This window comes from Peromyscus leucopus, chromosome 5 (assembly GCF_004664715.2).
Source record: "Peromyscus leucopus breed LL Stock chromosome 5, UCI_PerLeu_2.1, whole genome shotgun sequence".
In the NCBI taxonomy this organism is placed as follows: Eukaryota; Metazoa; Chordata; class Mammalia; order Rodentia; family Cricetidae; genus Peromyscus; species Peromyscus leucopus.
The window spans coordinates 97,489,287-97,506,605 of NC_051067.1; the positions used below are offsets into that span (position 1 = coordinate 97,489,287).

The 17,319-nt window shown below is 50.2% G+C and overlaps 3 protein-coding genes and 1 pseudogene across 7 annotated transcripts in view; 3 read left to right on the forward strand and 1 right to left on the reverse strand.

The window, feature by feature from the left end:
* The window catches only part of Ndrg4 (NDRG family member 4), a 35,864-nt gene extending 28,510 nt beyond the window's left edge, over positions 1–7,354 (forward strand). Inside the window, 11 exon segments of the mRNA XM_028888640.2 lie at positions 845–869; positions 872–930; positions 1,019–1,075; positions 1,343–1,446; positions 2,004–2,060; positions 2,141–2,192; positions 3,025–3,072; positions 3,233–3,268; positions 3,396–3,447; positions 4,677–4,715; positions 5,476–7,354. Of these exon segments, the coding sequence (XP_028744473.1) occupies positions 845–869; positions 872–930; positions 1,019–1,075; positions 1,343–1,446; positions 2,004–2,060; positions 2,141–2,192; positions 3,025–3,072; positions 3,233–3,268; positions 3,396–3,447; positions 4,677–4,715; positions 5,476–5,630 (684 nt within the window). The 3' untranslated portion in view covers positions 5,631–7,354.
* Positions 7,355–8,386: 1,032 nt separating this feature from the next.
* On the forward strand, positions 8,387–11,559 carry Setd6 (SET domain containing 6, protein lysine methyltransferase). The gene is made up of 7 exons (XM_028888656.2): positions 8,387–8,787; positions 8,866–9,007; positions 9,126–9,320; positions 9,454–9,574; positions 10,404–10,584; positions 10,678–10,820; positions 10,969–11,559. The coding sequence occupies exons 1-7, from the start codon at positions 8,412–8,414 to the stop codon at positions 11,272–11,274; spliced, it is 1,464 nt and encodes a 487-aa protein (XP_028744489.1). The 5' UTR covers positions 8,387–8,411; the 3' UTR covers positions 11,275–11,559.
* A 1,018-nt stretch (positions 11,560–12,577) lies between these two features.
* Cnot1 (CCR4-NOT transcription complex subunit 1) overlaps positions 12,578–17,319 on the reverse strand; it is an 88,645-nt gene continuing 83,903 nt past the window's right edge. For 3 of the 5 annotated variants that reach the window (XM_028888649.2, XM_037206163.1, XM_028888647.2), the window contains 3 exons: positions 14,076–14,208; positions 13,082–13,216; positions 12,590–12,929 (listed from right to left, as the gene is read on the reverse strand). In XM_028888649.2, coding sequence (XP_028744482.1) covers positions 12,851–12,929; positions 13,082–13,216; positions 14,076–14,208 — 347 coding nt within the window. In that variant the 3' untranslated portion in view covers positions 12,590–12,850. Of the gene's footprint in view, positions 12,930–13,081; positions 13,217–14,075; positions 14,209–17,319 lie in introns of all 5 variants that reach the window. The other 2 variants (XM_028888653.2, XM_028888651.2) reach the window with 1 other exon arrangement.
* Positions 14,283–14,351, forward strand: LOC114706290 (annotated as a pseudogene).

Below are 17,319 nucleotides of genomic sequence, written 5' to 3' on the forward strand. Positions count from 1 at the left end.
CCGACATTTATTAAAAAAGAAATAGAATTCTCACCTCCAGTTTCTGTCCCCACACTGAGCCATTTTGTTGGCTGCAGACTACCCCAGACCCTGCAGACAGACCGCAGGGCTCTGTATGTGTCTGTTACCTGTTCTCCCTCCGTGAGAACCAACAGCTAAACAAAAACCCTCTGTCACAGTCAGCACAAGGCTGGCTTTGAAGAGGTCCGTGTCCCGACTTCTACCCCAGGGTCTTCAGCCATAACAAGCAAGGAAGGAAACAGCCTGTTTTAAGATTTTAAGATGGGGCCAGCAAGCTGGCTCAGCAGGTAGAGGGGCTTGCCACCAAGCCTGACAACCTGAATTTGATCCCCTGGACCCACCTGGTGGAAGGAGAGAACCAACTCCCACTAGGGTCTTGCTTCATATGAGAATGTGTACACACACACACACACACACACACACACACACACACACACGAATGAATGAAGAAATGTAAAAATTTACAAGATTAAAAGATGTTTAATATTCAGTTTTGCAACACCTTCAGAAACATACTAAAAACACTGGAAGTACGGCTTCGTGATAGAGCGCTTACCTGGCGTGTGTTAGGGTACGGCTCTGGGTCCCTATCCCCAGAACCACACGAACAAACACAAATACATGTCCATGTACTAAAAAGGGTAAAAAGCTGCTCTAATGGATTCTACCTAAATCAAAGAACTTCTAGGGCAGAGAGGAGGAACATCGAGGCCCCTGGATGGGAACCCTGTACAGACCCGGGTACACAGTTGGCCCATCTGTGGTATCTTGAAGATGTCCCCAAGCAAGTTTCATGGCCTCTTTTCCCTATATTCCCCCGCAGCTCATTTTCCCTGACTTGGTGGAGGGCTGGTGTTGATGAACATTGACCCCAACGGCAAAGGCTGGATCGACTGGGCCGCCACCAAGGTGAGCCTCGAGCCCCCGTGGCCTGGCCGTGAGAGCAGTGACTGAGGCAGGCCTCACTCTGGCTTCCCCCCCCCCTCCCCTCCTGCAGCTCTCTGGCTTGACCAGCACTTTACCAGACACGGTGCTCTCCCACCTCTTCAGCCAGGTAAGGGCCGGATCGGGGGTCATATGGGGTATCCTCAGGATACCCGGCACCGGCAGGTGCTGCAGGTCGAGCCATAGCGCCGTGGTCATTGCGCCGTGTCTGAGGTGGCCGGTGGGAAGCCTCCCCACTCCCGAGGCCCCTCCTCTGCCTTCCAGACCACTCCTGCTGGGAGTGGGGCCTGGGCTCTCCTGTAGGTGACTCCCATGTGCCCTCTCAGAGCCCTGAGTCCCCTGCCTGTGTGTCCCCCTCCCATCCTCCCCCGCCCAGGAGGAGCTGGTGAGCAATACAGAACTTGTGCAGAGCTACCGGCAACAGATCTCGAACGTGGTGAACCAGGCCAACCTGCAGCTCTTCTGGAACATGTACAACAGGTGTGTGTGTGGGGGGTCCCCATCCCCCCATGGGACGGGGGCCAGGGTGGGCAGCGCCATCCCCAGCTTGTAGAGGGGCTGCTGTTGAAGTCTGGGAGAGGGCAGCTTCTTGCCCAGGGTGCGGCCTCCTTGGAGCTGAGGGGGAGCAGGGCCATGGACTCTGGCCCTGGGTTCTTGCTCTTCTCTGTTGCCGGGTGGAGAGAATGTCGGCAGCACCCCTGGTCCCCACTTCGGGACTAGGTGCTCAGCCCTGCTTCTGTAAACTTTTAGTAAGGAAGCTCCGGCTGGAAAAAACTTCAGTGAGGAAGAGAGTCAGATGCAGATATTTAGTAAGGGTTGTATGTGTGGTCCTGGAGCAGCAGTATGCAAGACAGGAACGTCACAGACACCGCAGCACATTCCTGACACAGCTTGGGGGATCTGGAAAGGAGTCATGATAAGGATAGCCCAAAGGGTCCCGTGCACGCAGAGCAAGTCCGTGACTCCCAGGTTTACCAGTTGGCAGTGTTGGGATCCACCCCTGGGATGCCCCCTTTACTTTTGCCCCTCCCCCACAGCCGCAGAGACCTTGACATTAACCGGCCTGGGACCGTGCCCAATGCCAAGACGCTCCGGTGAGTGACTCCTGCCCTCCAGCCTGTCCCTGCCTTTGCCCCTAAACCCAGGCCGGATGACCTTATCCTCTGTCTCATAGTTGCCCTGTGATGCTGGTAGTCGGAGATAATGCACCTGCCGAGGACGGGGTGGTGAGTGTGGCTCTCCTGAGCAGGGGTGGGGGATTAGAGTCGGGGGCAGGCCCTGAATGGGGGGTTTCCCAGATACTCTGGTCACACACGGGGGCCTGACCCCCCCACTGTGCAGGTGAAGGGGCCTGGTGAGTGAATGGAGATAAGACCAGGGCCATGCTGCTTGGTGGTCATGCTGCCTGGTGGTCCCTCCTGTCTCCCCCGCGGTGTCGCCCACCTCAGTCTCCACACGCTCTCAGTGTAGAGCTCAGGGCCCACTTCTTCCAAAGTTTGACCCCAAAGTGACTCATAGACGTCAGTACTCACCCTGGAGCCACCCAGGCACCCACGGTGGGCCAGTGCCTGTTCCCATTCACATTAGCGTTCTGGCAGCACACAGTCCCAGGGTGGTTGCCTATCAGCCCAGGCGGGATCAGACGATAGGAAGCTTTCAGGGGCTCCCGAGGAAGGTTGCAAGGGCAGAGTGTGGGCTGCACCGGCCATCCTGACCTAGGCAGGGCCCCAGTGTCCCCTGCTGTCCCTCACCTGCCCAGATCCTCAGCCTTGTCCCGTCCCTGCCCTACTCGCATTTGTGAGTGGGATTTCAGGCCTCCAGGGACTTGGAGCCCTAGCAGGAGAGAGCCTGGGAAGGGAACTCTTGGGCCTGTACCCTCCTCCTGTCCTCCTTCGCTCCCTCCCTCCCTCCCCTCCCTGCTCTGGGCACAGAACCTGCCTAGGCAGTGGAGCGTGTGTGTGTGTGTGTGTGTGTGTGTGTGTGTGTGTGTGTGTGTGTGTGTGTGTCTGTCTGTCTGTCTGTCTGTCTGTCTGTCTGCAGCTGGCTCCTTGTCCCCAGGTTGAGTGCAACTCCAAACTGGACCCAACCACCACAACCTTCCTGAAGGTGAGACACCCCACCCCCACCCCACCAGCCCCGTGGGTCAGCTGCAGGGAGGGGAGTCTGCTGGACAGCAGGGGAGCAAGATGGTGCTTTTGACTAGCACAGTGTGTCCAGGTATTGGGAGGGGCTCCTCAGTCTGCTCCCTCGGCTCTTTTCCTTTCAGATGGCAGATTCTGGTGGCCTTCCGCAGGTGACACAGGTAAGAGCATGGCCGGGCTGTCTTTGTATCACCCCGCTTGTTGAAGTGGGGGCGGGGAGGGGTGATGGCATCCTCCCCATAGCCCCAGGTAGCCAATCAGAGCACGTTCCTGTCCATCTTATTGCAGCCAGGGAAGCTGACTGAGGCCTTCAAATACTTCCTGCAAGGCATGGGCTACAGTAAGTACACCTCCACCCACCCAGGGCGAGGGACACAGTGCCCATGTGCTGGGGAGTCTGTGGGTGAGTGTGCTCTGTCACCTGGACCCCAAGACTGGGCTACTCTCTGAAGACTCTGCATACTTTGTAAAGTGTGCATCCCAGGCCCAGAGAGCCTCTGGGCTCGGGTAGAGCCTGAGGCATTATTCTAAGTCCGGATTCAGGCCAGTTTGGGAGAGGACTCTTCTTCCAGCCCTTGAGAGTCCGGGGCCTAGGCTGGGTGCTGTTAGGGAAGCCTGTTCAGATAAGTCACTCACACTCTATTGGGATTAGGGTACCTCCAAAAGGCTCTTTCTCACAGTACAGGGTTAGTACCCAGGCCCATGGGTGTTAGCATGTCCAAACCTGTGGAAAGTAAGCCTGAGGATCTGCTGGGAACAAGGGTTCTAAACCAGCTTTCTGATCCCCATCCTTCTGGAAACATACCTTCATGTAACAGTTATGAGACTCAGCCTACGTCCATGAGCACCCAACACACACACACACACACACACACACACACACACACACACACACACACACAATGATGCTTGGCAGCCCCTCTGTGCCTCCTGGATCTCTGGTCCCCTCTTAACAACACCAAACTGCCAGGAGACGAACTGTTCCCCTTCAGTTTGGTGCCCTCCACCAAAGACTTCAGCCTCTGGGGCTTGCACATCCTTGGGACAGAAATAGGATATCCCCCCCACCCCCACCCCGCCAGCCTCATGGGGAAATGACAGAGAAAGACACAGGCAGGGAGGACTAGCCGGGCCCCATGCCCTCTTGGAGCATGGCAGACATCTGTGAGGCGAAGAAGGAGCCACACCCGCAGGCACTAGAGTGTGTCCCAGGAGTCAGAGGGGCTTGGGAAGATTGTACAGCCTCCTCCGCTTTACGTGCAAGACTGAGGTCTGGTAGAGCCGTGCGGACACTGGGTCTAGGATGTGGCCTCCGTGGGCCTCAAGCCACAGCCTGGGCTGGAGAAGAGGGAGAGGTGAGACCCCCGAGACTGGTGTGTGGCTTCCACGAGCTGTGGTTTGGATGGGCTGCAGCAGCCGGCTCTCCCAGCCTCAGCCCTGCCCCGCCCCGTCCGCCCTCCCTCTTTTGCCGGTTTGTCTCCTCTTCGCCCATCTCGATGCCCTTGGCCAATCTTCACCGTGTTCTGTGTCTCCCCTCCCCTCGCCCTCTCTGGCTGTCTTCTCTCTTAGTTGCACACTTGAAGGACCGGAGGCTGAGCGGAGGAGCAGGTAGCCCCGTGGCCCCTCTCCTGATGCATGGGCGCCCTGTCTAGCTCCCCACCCCTCACCCTTGCTCCCCCCCCTCCCCCCCCCCCCCCCCCCGCAGTGCTGCAGCCACACTCTGTCTTGCCGTGGTTTGGAATCTTCTTCTGTCCTGCTCAGCTCAGAGCCCCAGTGGATCCCTGCTCCTCTTCGGAGCCCGTCTCCTGCGGGCTCCGTCCCGCGTGGGAACCTGATGCTGGCTGGCCTCGGAGCGGTTGTCTTGTTTTTAGGTGGCCGTGGGCTGTGGGGCTTCCAAAACTTTGGGAGTTAGAAGCGCTAGGTTGGCCTTGGCGGGCATCGCGTCTGTCCCTGGCCCAGGCTCCAGTAGCAGAAGCAAGATGCGGGGTAGTTTGTGGCTGTTTGTGTCCTTCACAGAAGCAATCCTGCCTCCTACCCGGTCACTCTCTGGATAAAGGTCGAGTTGGCCACACGGTGTCTTCTTATCCCAGTTCAGAGTGCCTAATCAACACCTGCCCTACCCTGGCCGTAGCTCTGGGTAGCTGTTGGGACCTAGGACCCTGCTGGCTGCAGCCCGTTTGGCCTGCTCACTGTTGCTGGCACTGCATGCCTCGGCCCGGTGGAACCAGGACCAGCACCCCGGCTTGGGATAGGCCTCTGTGTTGTAGCAGGACTGGGTCTCACTGGCCGCTTTGCTTGCACTGCCCTTTTTCCTGCCTGCTGGTACCCACCTTGCCTGTCCTTAGGACCCTTTGTGTTTCGTCCACAGTGCCCTCAGCCAGCATGACCCGCCTTGCGCGCTCGCGCACGGCATCCCTCACCAGCGCCAGTTCTGTGGATGGCAGCCGCCCGCAGCCCTGCACCCACTCAGAGAGCAAAGAGGGGATGGGCCAGGTCAACCACACCATGGAGGTTTCCTGCTGAAGCCCTCGTCCTGCCCAAGACGCCTGCTTACCTGCCCCCAGGTCCCTCTGCCGTCTCCGCACCGGCTCATCTTTCCGTTTTAGTTTATTTTTGTGAGAGTGAAGGAGGAAATGGGCCTACTTCTCTTTTATTTAAAAATGGAAGGGATCCACCTTAGTACAGCAGAACAGTCTTGGATGGTGTGAGGGGCTCGCCTCATCCACTCCCATTTCACTCGACGTGTTCCACTAGTTGATACGGCTCCTCTCGTCTGCTCTCCACGGCCCTGGGGTGGGGCCAGAATATAGGATACAGTATTGAAGAAAGAATATGGCCCACCCCCTGGGCCTGGCAGATGTGAAGACGGCGTGGGGTTTGAAGATGGTGGGTGCTGTGTTTAGGCTCTGATGTGAGAGGGGGTCAAACCAATGGGGAGCCCTTGACCTCAGAGGGTCCCCTTCCTTTTAACCTTTGCACCAAGCACACCTATTCTCAGAGTAGAGGTCACCGTGGTCGTAAGGATGGAAGCCACGAGAGGGCGCTCTAAGCAGCCAGCCGTTTTCCTGGTGCTCTGTGGGCAGGGCAGGTGCTGTAAGGCCAGCCAGGCAGAGCTATGGAGACAGCATATGGAGAACTCTGAGGGCAGGAACCCCCATACTCTACCACCCCAGGCCCAGGTCCCACCCTGAGGCAAAGGTCACGTGCTCTCCTGCCCCTGGTGGCAGAGGGAAAAGGTTAAGATTGCTTTGTGTGCTGTTGTGTAGCCCCTGAGAACTTCATGATCCCTTTGGCAGTTGGAAGGTACGAGTCCTGCAGACCCCTCTTGTCCCGGATTCCACCCAGAGTGTTTATGACAGTGCCCTGGTCGGTCAGCTTGGGCCAGTGTGACACAGACATCACTGGAGAAGTGAGCTTGTTAGAGAGGTCTGGTCCAAGACAGAAAGATACCGTGCGGGACTTGTGCCTGCTGGAGGGGCTGGAGCTGGCGTGGGCCTGGGGTGGGAGATGGGCGGGTCCTTGATGTGAACAAAGGTGGAGTGGCCAAAGGCTCTTGATGCACCCCAGCCCTCTGGAGCACACAGCTAAGCTGTCTTCCCGCCCACCATCTCACCAGGTAGACTCGCAGCCCAGAGACCAGAGCTACTCTTCCAGCCTGGTCCCTGGTTTCACACATTGTCACCCCCAAACGGGGAATAAAACACTAAAAAAGAACAAGAGAAGAGCTGTGTGTGTATGGGGGAGGGCGTTACGGTGTGGGTGTCCTGCACTGAGGACACCCACATCCCTGTATCTGTGCCACCCCCTCTGTAACTGTAAGCCATTTCTAGACCGCTCAGTCCAGTGGAGTGTATTCTGTCCCCAGTTCTGTTCACTCACGTGCTTCCGTGAATACTGAGTGTGACTGTTTAAAGCTGGTAGAATTAATCCCTCACTGTAGATAGCACTTCGAGTATTGGACATCTTTTTGCTGTGTTCTTAAGATATCTATAAATACCTATAATTATATATATATGTATATCAGGTCCTCCTGTGTATGGTTTCCCAATTGGTGGTTGTCTCCTCTTGGTCAAGGGGAACTTTCAATGGAGTTCACTACTTTGCTCTCTGTACAAAATTAAGAGCCTAATTTTGTGTATTCCAGTGGCTGCTAAAGAGATTTTGAGATGACAAAATGTAAAAGAAAAACCCTTGTTGATGTAGAAAGTTAACTGTGCAGAAAAACTAATAAAGAACTTAAGACTAAAGAGTGAGTGTGGTGTTTTCTATCACATGGAAACTGTTAGGCTGCCTCGGGCACCAGTGGGTGGAAGATAGTAATTGTTTCTGTGTATCTCTATACCTTCAGTGCCTATTACATACATTCAGGGAAGTGAGGATTGGCATGGTCTCATTCTGTGGCCCAGGCTGGTCTTGAACACTCAGAAATCCTGCTTCAGCTTCCTGGGTGTTGGGATTATGGAGGCCACCCTGCCTAGCTTTTTTTTTTCCCCCTTAGGAGTGATAGGGATTGAACCAGGGCGGTCACACGTGATGGGCAAGGTTCTGCCATGAGGTTATATACCCTGATCGAGACATGATTTTTACCAATCCTGATGCTACTTCTCAGTGTCACAGCTGAGCAAATAGCTTAGCCAGCAGACCTCTTCAAAGCAAGGGCACACCACATTTTGCTTGGTTTTTGTTGCTTTGAGACACGGTCTCAGTCTAACCTAGGCTGGACAGGAACTCCCAGTAATCCTGTCTCAGCCTCCCAAGTACTGGAGTTGCACTGCCAACTTCTCCACGTTCAATCATTTGTTCCATCATTCATTCCCCTGATAGTGACTCCTTCCAATGTATCAGGCTTTAAAATAGCTATCATATCTATGCAGAAGATGAAAAACAAGAGTAAATTAGCAACTGTGAATGGGGGGGGGTGTCCATCAGATGTAGAGAACCTTCAGGCCACTTCAAACCCACGTGCAAACTATCTAATCGAACGGAAAGTCAGTGAGAAAGATGCCTGTCGATAACAAGGGGTCGGTCCCTACTGCTCAGCAGCCAAGACCTCAGGAAGAAACCGGATTTGGTTCCTGCACCCTGCTCTCGGGGGGCGCGCCCAGAACGAGGGTGGAGGCAGCACAGAACTCGCCTGTGTGCAGGCGCAGTTCTAAGCCCTCTGGAGGCCACGCCAGAGCCGCTGTGCGGAGGCGGGAGGGAGGGCGGGAGGCGCGGCGTGGGTGCGGGAGCCGAGCTCCGCCCCGTCCGCTCGCGTCCAGCGACACCGGAAGCGCAGGGAGGACGCGGCGCCTCCCTCCCGGCATGGCGGCTCCGGCCAAGCGCGCGCGGACCGGCGGCGGGCCGCCCCTCCCCGCGCCCTGCGGGGTCCCGAGAGTCGCCGGCGCGCCCCTGACGCTCCCGGATCCCGGGCGGGGCCACGCCACTTGCTTCTCCCCGCTGGCGGCGGGGCCCAGCGGTGGCGAGCCCGACGGCGACGCGGTGGCCGGCTTCCTGCGCTGGTGCGCGCGAGTCGGGCTGGAGCTGAGTCCCAAGGTGGCGGTGAGCCGGCAGGGCACGGTGGCCGGCTATGGCATGGTGGCGCGGGAGAGCGTGCGGCCGGGGGAGCTGCTGTTCGCAGTGCCGCGCTCGGCGCTTCTGTCCCCCGCCACCTGCTCCATCGGCGGCCTGCTGGAGCGAGGTGAGTAAGGGGCAGAGGGCTGGCTCCGAGGCTGGCTGCCGAGTCGCGCCCGGGCCACTTCACCGGTGTCTTCCCTAGAGCGAGGCGCGCTGCAGAGCCTGTCGGGGTGGGTGCCGCTGCTGCTGGCGCTGCTCCACGAGTTGCAGGCCCCAGCCTCACCCTGGAGCCCCTACTTCGCGCTCTGGCCAGAGCTGGGGTGTTTGGAGCATCCCATGTTTTGGTGAGAGCCAAGGGAAGGGCTGGGGAGAACCTGTTTCAACCATTTCGCTCAGGGGACTGGGTATCTGCTGGATCAGAGCGGCAGGTTGTCAAGGGCCCTGGGTGGGTTGTCCTTGCAGGCCAGAGGACGAGCGGCTGCGCCTCCTCAAGGGTACAGGTGTCCCGGAGGCAGTGGAGAAGGATTTGGTGAACATCCGCAGCGAATACTATTCCATCGTCCTGCCCTTCATGGAGGCTCACTCCGATCTCTTCAGCCCCACTGTTCGCTCTCTGGAACTCTATCGCCAGCTCGTGGCCATTGTAATGGCTTATAGGTCAGTGATTACAGCCTGGAGGAGCAGACCCTCATCTTTAGAACATTATTGAGGGGAAGGTGGGGAAGAACAGTGAACTCCAGGTAGGCCCCTCACCCAAGACCAGGCCTTAATTGAGTTTTCTCTGTGGCAGCTTTCAAGAACCACTGGAGGAAGAGGATGATGAAAAGGAGCCGAATTCCCCCTTGATGGTGCCTGCTGCAGACATACTAAACCACACAGCCAACCACAATGCCAATCTGGAGTACTCTGCAGTGAGTGAACCCTTATACCAAGTTATGTGCATTAGGCGTCAATGGGGCTCCCTTTCCTGCCTACTGTGAAAATGAGGTGAGATTACTCCCCCATGTACTTTTGGTATCAAGTTACAATAAAATGGTGTGGACACACCTTAAAGCTACCAAAAACAAAACAAAAACCTGCCTGCTCTACCTTGTCACCTCAGGCCCTGTGGACAGCTTCGTGGAACAGCAATAGTTCAGTACTTTTCAAGAGGTGGAATGTTCCTGGGCCAGTATACTAAGGCTCTACTTTAGTCTTGGTTCTGTATGGAAAATTATGAGAAGACACAAGTGTATATGATAAAAAACTAGCAAATGACCTGGGCCTGGTGGTCTACACCTGTAATCTGACGAGGCTGAGGCCGGATTCAGGGTTCCGGGCCCACTAACTTCCAGCCGTTTTTAGTTTATACATTAAGACCTTGTCCCCCAGATGTCAGCAGATGTGACTCTCACTTATTCCTACTTCTATTTTGACATGAAGTTTAACTTTTTTTTTAAAAAACTGTGTAGCCCTGACTAACCTGGACCTCAAGTGATTACCTCGTGAGCACTGGGTGTGCATCACCAGGCCTGACCTTAACATTTTTTTAAAAGTAGTGACTTAAGTGCAGAGAACTCTGCATAGATGCACCTGATACACTGACCTGTTGGTTTCACCCCCTTCTATAATACAGGGCTTAACAGGAGACAGTGGTATGTGGTCTCAGCCCACGGTCCAATAGGCTCTTCTAAGAGGGAAATAACCTTTATAGGCTGGTGGGGTGTAAGGTGTGGCCCCAGCTTTTCCCTTTTATCCCAGGATTATCTCCGGATGGTAGCTATTCAGCCCATTCCTAAAGGTCATGAGATTTTCAACACCTATGGGCAGATGGCTAATTGGCAGCTGATTCATATGTATGGTTTTGCTGAGCCCTATCCTGACAACACAGATGACACAGCCGATATTCAGATGGTGACTGTCCGAGATGCTGCACTCCAGGGTGCGTCTGCCCAGCCCAGGTTCCACAATACCTTTGCTGACAGCACTTGGCTTGTGGAGTTATGTCCACTCACTTTCATCCATTACCTCACAGGAACAAAGGATGAAGCTGAAAGGCTGCTCTTGTGTGAACGCTGGGATTTCCTGTGCAAACTGGAGATGGTAGGGGAAGAGGGAGCCTTTGTGATTGGTCGTGAGGAGGTGTTGACTGAAGAGGAGCTAGCCACCACACTTAAGGTGCAGGGCTGACAGGGTATGGGATGCTGGCATTTAGAATAAAGCCAAACTAAAGACAAGGGGGACTCAATTTTCCCACAGTGGTAATCTGTCATGAAGCTCACGGACAGTGGTACATCCTAACTAAAGGGCCCTATGTTCCTTCTAGGTACTGTGCATGCCTGCTGAGGAGTTCAGAGAATATAAAAACCAGGCTGGACAGGGAGAAGAAGAAAGGGAAGAGGACAGTCTGACACTCACAAATATCCCCAAGCTCCAAGTATCATGGAGACGGCTTCTTCGAGACAGTGTTCTGTTGACCCTAGAGACTTATGCCACAGACTTACAAACCGAGCAAGATTTACTTAGTAATAAGGAGGTCTATGCCAAGCTCAGCTGGCGGGAACAGCAAGCCTTACAAGTCCGCTATGGCCAGAAGATGATCTTACATCGGTTGTTGGAACTCACAAGTTAGCAGGTGCCCTGAATGACCAGCAGTGTGAATCTTTTAAGCTCATGTTTTGCTTGGAAAGGAGGGAAATTTGGGACTTTTGCTATTAGACAGTATCAAAAGAAAAGTAGCCCAAGGTAATCCAGGTTTTAATCTAAGGCAAGAGTTGTTGAAATGTTAAGATTGAGATGAGCAGTTTGGGAATCTGCCAACTGTTAAGAACATTCTATTTTTACTCATGTCTTCAGGTTTTCAGTAGAATTTAATAAATACGGACCAGAGTCAGAAGTCCGACCTTTTTGAAGTCCATTTCCTGTGGAGAACTTAGTCATTAACAGGGCTCTGCTGCTGCACTGTGCATCTGATCAGTAGTCTAAAGCTAGTTCTCAGGTTACCTTTCAAGGACACAAAGGGTATCCCAGCTTCATTTGGCAAGGTAAATTATAAGTGGAATTGTTTCAAATACTACCTATTCATACCAAAAAAAAAAAAAATGTAGATTTTTTTTTTTAATTCAGTTTAACCACACAGATTTTCTTGCTCCAACAGCTCCTCCTGTTGAAGCAGAAATACCCTTACTTAGCATGGTTGTAGTATACCAGTAATCCCAGCTTCCAGGAAGCAGAGGCCAGAGATGGATAATTTGGTCTACATAGTAGTAGGACCTTGACTCAAAACAAAACTGTAAGTAGTAATGGGAAAGCTCAGTCATTCCGTAAGAAGGGATTGTTTCCAGGAGACTGGGCTCTCCACTTTTCTTCCTCATCAGCACTGCTACTGCCAAAGGCACAGTGGACTCCTATGCATGCTATGACTTTGACGTTTACTGTCTTCACACATAAGAAAGCTGAGTTAGGGCCCAGGAACTGCAAAGGCTACAAAATAGAACATGGACCTGGCTGCTCTCAGAACTTTAAGATCCTTACAAGAACCAACTGTATAGGTCCTTTGGAGTCTTGTTATTTAATGAGGCTACAGCCTAAGCATGGTGATGGGTGCCCCTGGCCAGAAATGGTTTCCTCTTCAGGTAATGCTGTCCCTCAGGACCAAAAAGCAGGTTCAGTTTTCCCTACAGCCAGCTCTGGAAGAAGAAAAGGCAAGCAAACCCTATGGATCTCCACTGTGGACCTTGCTGTATTCTCAGGCTATTGAGTCTTGCATGCCTACATTTTTTAGTAACTTTAAAGTGTTGCATGGATTTGTGGAACGCCACAAATGTCAAGAGGACATAAGTTATGCTCAAGACAAGAGCATGCCATCATGGCCTCTACTGCAAGGTAGTAGTTTATGTATTTTCCCTAGACACACTCAGCACAAACCCAAGAAGTTCAGACAAAAAGTTTTCTCTTTCATATATTTACACAAGTTCAAAATGATATTCACAGCATCTTCTAAATTTTGGCCAAGAGTCAAAAAAAAAAATGCATTTAAACTTTGGAACTTGCCCATATAGACAGGAGGCCAACCCCAGCAATTGATGGGGCAGACACCCAAGAACCAAAGGGCTGGGAAAGTCAGGAGGAGCTGAAAGGACTCTTCAGTTTATCTTCTTGGTTCAGTGGGACCAAGGCTGCCGTCTCCGGGGAGGGCTACAGTTCATCTAACTGGCTCCAGTCCCTTCCATCACTTGCTGAGCCTGCTTCTGTCCCATGCAGCACTGTGCAACAGACTGGAACAACCTGGAAAGTGAAGACAAGGACACATTTACTTCACAATGTAGGCCTAAGATAGCTAATGTCCATCAGCTGTAACTGCCCATTAACTCATAGACCCAAATTAGAAGCATTCTTTTCTGTCACCCCACTAGGCACTTAAATCATTTTCAACTCACTTTTCAATCTCTGGGGCACAGTGTACAAACTCATGGTTCCAGAACTTAAATGCTGGGTTTTTAATCAGCTCAATGAAGGTGATAAGAAGACCCCAAGGATGCGGCCTATTTACAATCAACCGTTCCAAGAGAACCCTAAAAAGGGAGAAGGGTTAGTTAATACACAGAGAAACAAATTCACAACTATACCTCCACTGCCTCTTTATTAATCCACTGGGGATTTTTTAACAATACTACAGCACTTGTAAATGGGTGGACTTCTTCCTATCTGGCTGCAAGTGCTGGCTTGAACATTCATCTACTGTGACCTGCTAATTGCAATGCTTTGTTCTCGTTTTGTTTCCTGGGGGCAAAGATTTAGATGTAATTACAAGCAAAATGGTACATTGTCATCCAAGCATGCAATAAACACAGTTCAGATGTTTATGAGAACCATGAGCAGCACTAGTATTTAGTTAGGTGAATAGGTAAATTAGAAGGTTTTTTTTTTTTTTCCTTTTTCTTTTTTCCCCTCCCAAGAGGGTTTCTCTGTATAGCCCTGGCTGTCCTGGAACTCACTCTGTAGACCAAGCTGTCCTTGAACTCAGCAATCCACCTGCCTTTGCCTCCTCAGTGCTAGGATTAAAGGCGTGCGCCACCACACCTGGTGTAAATTAAAGTCTTTAAGGTATGTGTACTTAGTGAAGTACTATGTACCAATTTCCAATCCTATACATATTTAAACAGAAAACAGGGTACATACAAAGGAAGTCTGTTATTCAAGATTCTGGATACAAATGCTGTTGCCACTGCCACCACCAAGAAACAAGTATGTTGCTTTTACTGTAAACTATTCCTCAGCATTGCAAAACAAACTACTGTCAATATCAACTTGTTTCGTAATTCTGCAGACATGGTTAGAATAAGATAGCTGAACTGGGAATACACAGAACTCCATTCAGAGTACAGGGGAGAAGGGCCCTTGTAAGGCATCCTGACACTAACTCTCTCTCACCTTGTGATCTGTTCCTGGATTGCCTCAGTGTTTGCCTCGGCGAACAGGTAGAGCATGGTGCAGCTGAAGTAGTGGGTGTGACTGTTGGGGTACCGCAGCTGGTTTGCAATGGCATTTAAGAAGAGATACCGGCCTAAAGATTAAAGAAATCAGATTTAGGGCTCACTCTGAAAGCCAATATGGGAGACAAACGCTTGTTTCTGAGGGGGACACAGAGAATTAGCATGGCCCTTGTGCAAGGATGACATGAAAATCTGTGAAGGTTATTCTTTTTTTTTTTTCATTATAAATGAGCCCTTTAATCAAACCTAATTTCACAGGAAATTCCATATATAATTTTTTTTTTTAACTTGGAAACATTTCCATATAATGTTTGACACAGAAATCATCAAATAGAAGTATACAATGTTGACAGGAGGCAGTACATTTATAATTTATAACCCCAAATGTATTTATAAATTAGAAATGGAAAGATCTACAAATGAAATTATGAAGGTTCACCAAAGTCATTTAATCTGTCAGTTTCTCATTCATTTTTATGTCTTAATAATATTCTATTGTATGAATAAGTCACATTTTATTTCTCTCCAGTATTTGATAGCTATTTGAGTTGTTTTAACTTTTTTACTATTAGCAACACACTGCTGTAAACCTTCATGTACATGTTTCATAGGTGCACATTTTCAGTAGTTTGAGGATATATTCCTAAGGGTAGAATTGTTGAGTAACAGAGTAACAATGTTTTGCATTTTGACCAACCACCAAACTGTTTTGCCAAAGTGGCACACCATTTTACAATCTCACCAAATCCTTGTTTTTAAGGCTCTGATTTTTGTACAAAAGCATTCAATCATTCTGTCAGACCAAACCAGGAAAAGTAAGCTATAGTTCAGAGCTGTTCTATTCCATTTACTATGCAAAGCCATTCTTGGCGTTTGCAACTCTCAGCCCTTTTGAGTATTCATGCAGTGTTCACCTTTTCCTCCACCACTTTTTTTTTCTTCTTTTCTGGTTTATTCCTATCTATTACAAATGTATAAAAAATCCTCCATCAACGCTGCTGATAGCAGCAAAGACAACGCATTCTTTTTTTTTTTTTTTGGTTTTTCGAGACAGGGTTTCTCTATGTAGCTTTGCGCCTTTCCTGGATCTCACTCTGTAGCCCAGGCTGGCCTCGAACTCACAGAGATCCTCCTGGCTCTGCCTCCCGAGTGCTGGGATTAAAGGTGTGCGCCACCACCGCCCGGCTGAAGGTTATTCTAATTCTGTGATTTACTAGTGGTTTTCTGGATCCCACTGTTTTTTTGCTTTATTTTAAATACTTTCCATGTTATGAATTAGCAAAATTCTTACATATTTGTTGGTTTTTTTTTTTTTTTTAAAGATTGTGTTTAACCTACATGTTAATAAAAATATTTTACTAAAAATCTTAAGGGGCCAGAGAGATGGCTCAGAGGTTAAGAGCACTGGCTGCCCTCCCAGAGGACCTGGGTTCAGTTCCCAGCAACCAATTCGCAGGTCACAGCTTACAACTGTCTGTAATTCCAGGGGATCCAATACTTCACAGATATACATGTAGGCAAACATCAATGCAAGCAAATAAATTAAAAAAAAAAAACAAACAAAAAAAAAACCAACTTAAGTGAAGGCCACTGTTCTTTATTTCTCAACAGTGGAGACCTAGTTCTGTACTGTTTTACCTCCTGTCAGATAAAACACTATCTCATCTAGCACTTGGAAAATTGCGTGTATACTTTGAAGTAAGCACAATGAAAGAAATGTCTTCCTATGATGAAAACAGTCCTGGCCTCAAAGCCCTTATCTTCAGGGTCTTGCCCCCCAAGATCCTTATACTTTGAAAAGCAATGGTATATTGGTAGAATATTGGGGGAAGGGAGTATCAAATCCAGAATCTTCCACTATATACAGATGGCAATAGATCTCTTATCCGGATTTGATTATCTTGTTTGTACAGCTACCACAAGGACCCTTAAACACTAAAGGATGTAACAAAATTCGATTTTTAAACTTTGCTTTTATGCTCAAGTATCTTTTGAAAATAGGTAAGTACAATACCAATCTACCAATCTATATATCAGATACAGTTATCCTTTCAGGACATGTTAGAAGTAACAGTCCTAAAGCATGCTGTAAAAATATATCGGTCATATGGCCCAACTCTACCTCTCCTTGGCATATACCCCAAACCACAACATCCTATTCGCAGCACTTGCTCAGCCATGTTCACTGCTGCTCTATTCCTAACAACTAAGAACTGGAAACAATAATGGGAACGCACATTTACACTATGGACTAACACTTATTCAGTCTGACCATGCTCCCCAGAGCCAAAGAAAGAATCGTGAACTCTGCAGGTAAACTGATCTAGTAGGAATGATCTGAGCTGAGCAATGACAAACATCTCATGTTCTCTTTCTCTCACTGCAGCCTCTTGGTTCCAAATCTTCAGATGTGAGGACACATCCTGGAGTATTTGGGGAAAGAATCAAAGTAAGGGATGCCTGAAAAAGTCATAGGGAATCATATTATTAACTATTTCTTTAAAAAAAAAACATAATACTTATAAATCTATACTTAATATAGTTTAATGAAATTTTCTCTTCTGGGTTGACAATGCTTCTAAAACCAAAAAAACACCTAATTAAAAAAAAGTCAACACCAGAATGAAAGGCCCTTGAGTTGGTCAGTGTTATCTAAGAGACTTCCAAAACATAGGCTGTTGCTATATTGCCTTTGGTTGGCCCCAGAGATCAAAGGTAAGTTCCTCCACCTTTTGCTGAAGACACCATGCATGCACTTCAGACACAGGGCCCTGGCCTGGAACTGACCTGAATGCCTCTTTCCTGAAGACCAGCTTTCAAGGTTCCATGCAAACTACCAGAGGGAGGAAACCAGCAGTCCTATCCAGCTGTGATGCCTATGAACCACACCAGTGACCAGCATGGCACGATCGATATCCCTAAAGGTGCAGTAGTGGTACAAACACCTTGGTGGTAACCAACAGCTCTTCCACTGGACTTAAGACCCACTCAACTAGGTTAACAAGACCTGGTACTGGAAACCTAGCCAAGTACCCAGGGCTACATGGGTCTTGGAGGAGAAGCTACAACACTACTGCACTAAACCAGCACAATCCCTATTTACACTCTAAATACCTGAAATAGTTGTCTACATACCCACAGCAAGTCTAATTCTAACCCTTCCTCAAGGAAACTTATCTTTG

What these genes read in the sequence shown, in the direction of transcription:
- Setd6 (XM_028888656.2), top strand. Translation starts at nt 8,412, where the DNA reads ATGGCGGCTCCGGCCAAGCGCGCGCGGACCGGCGGCGGGCCGCCCCTC. An exon ending in TTGGAGCATCCCATGTTTTG is followed by an intron (nt 9,008 to 9,125) that starts GTGAGAGCCAAG and finishes TTGTCCTTGCAG; the next exon opens with GCCAGAGGACGAGCGGCTGC. An exon ending in AGCTAGCCACCACACTTAAG is followed by an intron (nt 10,821 to 10,968) that starts GTGCAGGGCTGA and finishes TGTTCCTTCTAG; the next exon opens with GTACTGTGCATGCCTGCTGA.